At 48.0% G+C, this 6,201-nt stretch overlaps 1 protein-coding gene across 1 annotated transcript in view; it reads left to right on the top strand.

Moving 5' to 3' along the window:
• LOC102679908 (protein artichoke-like) overlaps positions 1–4,974 on the top strand; it is a 99,707-nt gene extending 94,733 nt beyond the window's left edge. Inside the window, exons 4-6 of the mRNA XM_006615292.2 lie at positions 1–2,245; positions 2,384–2,721; positions 2,862–4,974. The exon at positions 1–2,245 is cut by the window's left edge and continues 7 nt beyond it. Of these exons, the coding sequence (XP_006615355.1) occupies positions 1–2,245; positions 2,384–2,721; positions 2,862–3,425 (3,147 nt within the window). The 3' untranslated portion in view covers positions 3,426–4,974. The remainder of the gene's footprint in view (positions 2,246–2,383; positions 2,722–2,861) is intronic.
• The last annotated feature ends 1,227 nt before the right edge of the window (positions 4,975–6,201 follow it).

Below are 6,201 nucleotides of genomic sequence, written 5' to 3'. Positions count from 1 at the left end.
CCGGCGGAGACGTTCGCCGGTAGCACGAGCCTGTCGGTGATCTATCTTCAACAGAACGCGATCAGGAGGATCGACGCTAGGGGTCTGGCCACGTTGAGCCAATTGGCCCAGTTGCATCTGAGCGGGAACTACATCGAGAAAGTGCCGCGCGATTTTCTCGAGCACTGCGACAATCTGTCCACGTTGTCCCTCGATGGGAACAACATCCGCGAATTGGAGGTGGGAACATTCGCGAAGGCGAAATCGTTGAGGGAGCTTCGACTGCAGGACAATCAGATTACCGAGGTGAAGCGAGGCGTGTTCGCCCCCTTGCCATCCTTGTTGGAGCTCCATCTGCAAAATAACGCGATAACCGACATGGAGACGGGCGCTCTGAGATCCCTGCACAGTCTGCAGCACGTGAATCTTCAAGGTAATCTGCTCGCGGTGTTGGGCGACGTGTTCCAAGTGTCGAACGACGTGGGCCAAAATGGGAACAGCGGCAGCTCGTTGGTCTCGATTCAATTAGACAACAACGGGCTCGGCGTGCTCCACAACGACTCTCTGAGAGGGCAAGCGTCGGTAAGGATCATGTGGCTCGGTCACAACAGATTAACCCGTCTCCAGGCTCCTTTGTTCAGGGACCTGTTGCTGGTCGAGCGATTATATCTCACGAATAACTCCATCTCGCGGATCGAGGACACGGCCTTCCAACCGATGCAGGCGCTCAAATTCCTCGAGCTGAGTATGAACCGTTTGAGCCACGTCACCGTCAGAACTTTCTCGGAATTGCACGAGCTCGAGGAACTTTACCTGCAGGACAACGGGCTGCGACGCTTGGACCCGTACGCGTTGACCGCCCTCAAGCGACTTCGCGTCCTCGACCTGGCCAACAATCACTTGAACGTGCTCCACGACAAGATCTTCCAGGAGGGATTGCCCATCAGAACGTTGAATCTCAGGAACTGTACCGTGAGCGTGATAGAGAACGGGGCGTTCAGGGGATTGAACAACCTGTACGAGTTGAATTTGGAGCACAATCACCTCACCGCGTCCACGTTGAACCGTCTCGACATCCCGGGATTGAGAGTCCTCAGAATATCGTACAACAACTTCAGTCAGATCAACGGGAACTCGTTGGACGGATTGCCGTCCCTTCAACACCTGGCCATGGACTCCTCCCAATTGTACAGAATGCCCCCGGAGATATTCTCGAAGAACAAGAACCTTGCCAAGCTTCTGTTGAGCAACAATCGCCTCCGTACCTTGCCCACCTTGCTCTTCCTCGGTTTGGACGCGTTGAAGGAAGTGAGATTGGACGGCAACCAATTCCAAGAGATCCCGTACGAGGTGTTCGCGAACGCGACCACCGTCGAGTTCTTGTCGTTGGCCAACAACGCGATCGTGAACGTGGACATGTCGCGGATGAACGGATTGGCCAGTCTTCGGGAGCTCGATGTACGCGCCAATTACATCATGTCCCTTTCCGGTTTCGCAAGCGTGAACCTATCCCGTCTCATATCCGTCGACCTGAGCAACAATCACCTGACCGCCCTACCCGCAAACTTCTTCGCCCGCTCGAACCTGCTTCGAAAAGTCGAGTTGGCAGCCAACAAATTCCATCAGATACCGGCTGTCGCGTTGTCCGCGCAAAACGTACCGAACCTGACCTGGCTGAACGTCACCGCAAATCCATTGGTCAGGATACACGAGATCAGCTCGAAGGCCAAGTATCCAGCCCTCCAAGAGATACACATATCGGGGACTAACTTGAGCATAGTAACCAGCCAAGATTTCGAGGCGTTTCCGGCGTTGATGCACCTGTTCATGGGGAGCAACATGATCTCGAGGGTGTCGCCGAGCGCGTTTCGCAGCTTGATCGAGCTACTGACTTTGGACCTGAGCGTGAACGAGCTCGATTTCCTGCCGCAGGAGAGGTTGAAAGGGTTGGAACACCTGAGGATACTTAATCTCACGCACAATCGGTTGAAGGAGCTGGAAGATTTCCCGCCCGATCTGAAGGCTCTCCAAGTGTTGGACCTCTCGTACAATCAGATCAGCGGAGTGGGCAGAACCACGTTCCAACATCTCGAGAATCTCGCCGAGCTTCATTTGTACGGGAACTGGATATCCTCCATCTCGCCTGACGCTTTCAAACCGTTGAAGAAACTGAGAATCCTCGATCTGAGCAGAAACTATTTAGCGAATTTACCGTTGAACGCGTTCAGGCCACTCGAGACGCAAATACGAAGTCTTCGCGCGGAAGGTAAATGGAAATTCTTCGAAAATTATTTCTTCTTCTTCTTTCGTTCTTACGATTTACGGAAACGTTCGTCGAATATATCTGTCTCGCCGCAGACAACTGTTTCTTCCAATTAAAATTAAATCGTTGTTTCGTGTCCAGAGAATCCACTGCATTGCGACTGCGAGTCCCAGGAGCTTTGGGAGTGGCTGCGAGATCATCAGAAGTTGGTGGGGGGCGGCGTTGCCCGAAATCGAGGGGGTGGGTTGCGAATGAACGACGTGGACAGCGGATTGCTGAGGTGCCAACAGCCGCCGGAATTGCGGGGCCTGGTGTTCCTCGAGTTGGACCCGCACGCCTTCTGTTCCGCGCCCCTCGTCCTGAAACTCGCGATCCAGGACATTCAACCGTTTTCCGTGTTGGTCTCCTGGCAGAGTAGAAATCACTCGGGTATCCGGGGATACCAGGTGGCCTATCACGCCATGGAGAACATCGAGGAGGTAAAAAGAAAAAAGAAAAAAGAACGATGATAAAAAAAATTCACGTAGACTTGTTTTTCTCTTTTCGAAATTATCGTCGAAAAATCTTTCGTGTCTTTTCTTCGTTCCTTTCCTTCTCTTGAAAAAATAAAAAGTTTCAGACGCTGGCGAAGATACTCGAGCCGAATTCACGTTCCACGAAATTGTCCAAGCTCTTGCCAAACACTCGGTATTTGATCTGCGTGTTTGGATTGGGAAACTGGATGAGCCAACGTCTCGAGGAGGACACGGTGGATCAATTTAACTTCTCCAACCACGAGACGTTCGAATCGTCGTCGGATATGCAAATGGCGGATTCGTCCACGAGCCGTTGCACCGAGGTGAAAACACTTGAGACGCCCGAGGCGGTGATCAGTAGCGACGGCTCGTCGATGGGTGACGTGGGAAGCGTGAGCAGCTTCCTGACAAGGCGCCTCGGCCTGATAGTCGGTTGCTGCATGGGATTCGTTGTGTTTCTGCTCCTCGTTTCCGTCCTCGGTTATCTGAAGATGAAGAAGCAAAGGGAGACGGTGAAAAGGGAGCAACCGATCCCTCCCGAGTACATCTCCTACAGGCACTTCAGCATACAGAGCGGGGAGGCAGGCCACGTGGCCAGACAGACGAGCCAAGACGGCCAACAGTCCAACTTCGTCAACAGCATGGGGAACACTAATCTGAACGTATGAGACAAGTTGAAAAACTCCCGAGGCGTGGAGGTTTCGAACGTTTGATCCAACCTTCTACGAATTCTCCCACATCAAACGTGTCAAACGTGAAACGCTCCAAACTCGCGGTAGTTTTTTCCTTCTTCGATCGAAGAGACGAAGTCGTATCGATTGTATAATAAGGACGAGGATTCTCGATATCGAAAGATCGTATCGGGATAGAAAGAAATCTTCGTTCAGCCAAAAAGAGAAAAAATAAAAAAAAGTACGTGCGCGTGTTTGTGCAAACGCCAAGTGATCCGCGATCACTAGAGATTAACCGAGCGTTTTATATGTGATTTTCTACGAATCTTTACTTCGTTCGATGTAGCTTTACGCGGAGGTGGAACGCAACGGGAATGAGGTTTAATCGTTGTGCGCAGCCGTGTGTGTGCGTGTGTGGTGTGTTGTGTGTATCCAGTGAATCGGGCTGCGAAATTGTAACCCGAAGGATCAGAGAACTTCATTACGCGGCACGTCGCGTTTGCTGGACGATTTACGGGTAAACAACGCAAGGACCTATTCGGACCTCCCCGCTACACGATGCATTGTGTTTTCTAAATGGCTCGGCAAACCATCGTGCGCGTGGTATTCCCTGTAAAGAGGGGGAGGGGGAGGGACAATGCGACCCGTCGCGTCGTTTCGAGTAAGTGCATTCTTGAATTTCCGCTTGCAACGCGCCAAGGGACCTGCAACCTGGCAGACAATGATGAATCGCGCGCGACCAAGGTACAGGCCGTTCTTGTATACCGTTATACGCGTATATATTTGTACATAAGTGAACAGTATCGAATCGTTGTTCGCTTGCGAGTGAGTGAGTGAGGAAACGAAAAGAACGAGAAAGAGAGAGAGAGAGTTTAAGAAGAATTCGAAGAAAATTTCAATGAAAAAAAACTTTCGACGATTCTTTATATATAGCGAAATTAGTAGGTCAGTTAGGATCGAAGCATTGATTCCGCTTGTCTTTGACGTAGTAAAATTAACGAAAAAAAAAAATAAAAAAAAAAAGAAAAAGAAGACTCGAAAATCGAGTAATTCGCGAGTCGCGAATCGAAGCGGAACCCTATTGTCCAGCTACATTGTTGATATCGCGATTTTCCAATATCGTTGATGGTATTGCATAGTGAACCGCACTTGGGCGGGGAACGTACATTCGATACTGTGGGACTATTGCACACCTCTTCGCTGTATCATAGGCTAACCACACGGATGTTATCAGGAATAAATTGGAAATTAGATAATACCACGTTGCGTAATATACTGGGAATTGTAGTTAAGGTGATAAAGAGAAACTGGACTGGATACTCGGCCGGTATGTAAAGGGAGGAAGAGGGAATACGGTTGGATGGCCATCGCGTGGCGTCGAATCGAAATCAAAATCGGTCGATAGATGTGCGATCGTCGTTTGTTCGATTGCACGATCGAAAGATCTCAAAGATATATCGAACACGCTGTGTATTGTAACATATACATAACATAACAACAACGTACGTCACTGTAATAAAAATGCAAATTCTTTTTTAACCAACAACCTCGTTGTGTCGTCATTCCCTTTGATTCAATTATTCACAATGGCAATTCTGTATTCCGAATGGAGCTCAATTAAGATCTGCTATTTTCGAACAAGATTTTGACGTCATTCTTTGAAGATATTAGAAAGTAAAAAAATAAATAAAAATTGTACCTTCATCCTTCGTAATCAAGATATCGTCTATCGTGGATCAAAAATAAAACGGAAACGATTTTAAAAATTTGTGGAGGCAAGTTTGCCTTTATTTTGCATCGATTCAGAGAGAAAGAGAGAAAGAGAGAGAGAAAGAGAGAGACAAAGAACTAAAACGTGCTTAAAGGAAATTCCAAACGACTAGAAATGACTAAAATCGGAATCCTTATTAAAAGAAGCATGTTCTCGACCATTTTGATGTATACCTCTTATCCCAGAATCCAGTTTCACCACTATTCCCCAACGGTTCGAATAAATTTTCCAACGTCTCGACGAAACTCCCTTTCCGTCTGCTTTATCGTATTTCCTTGCAATTAACCCCTCCTGGCAATCTTAACGCCATTTTCCCCGAGAAAGAGTGTACACCGTGCATATTTCATCGAACGTCGGTTGAACGAAGAGCACGGGCGCTGTTAGAGATTGTGCTCCTCTTTTTTCCTCTCCCCTCCAATAAGAGAACAAATCATATCCCGGACGGAATAATGGATTCGATTCGAGAATTAATCGAAGCCAATTTTCGCGTGTCGAATGATAAAACGAGTTGAAAAAGGAATCGATGAAATTTTTCCCCTATGTCAAAGTTGTCAAAATGGGGAGAGAGAGAGAGAAAAAAAAAAAAACGATCAAAATTTTTGTCGGTTCGAAAGAGAAACTATCCTTTTTTTTTTTTTTTTTTCTTTTTTTTTCGCAGCGGATTTTTGCTTACAGAGAGCGGAAAATTGCATCGGGGGAAGGGGAGGAGGGGAATAGAAAAATAGAACAGAACGGACAAAAATGTATACAGAAATCATGCACACTGTACACATTTTTCTCGGCTGATAGAGCTGTCCAAACGTCTCTCGTTTAGCTCTTTAATCCTGTTTGATGCACGCTTCGCCAGCCTCTCCTACCATCCCGCAGTTACATATACGTTCCAAATGGAGGTCATTAATCGCGGCTACGTTCAAATGCGCCAATGCTAGCGGGAAAAAATACTATGTATCAAAGGCCGCCATTTCGTTTTGGCCGAATTGCGTTATTACGAGGCAAGACACC

Source organism: Apis dorsata, unplaced genomic scaffold (genome assembly GCF_000469605.1).
Source record: "Apis dorsata unplaced genomic scaffold, Apis dorsata 1.3 scaffold_220, whole genome shotgun sequence".
In the NCBI taxonomy this organism is placed as follows: domain Eukaryota; kingdom Metazoa; phylum Arthropoda; class Insecta; order Hymenoptera; family Apidae; genus Apis; species Apis dorsata.
This window is presented reverse-complemented; position numbering and strand designations above follow the sequence as displayed.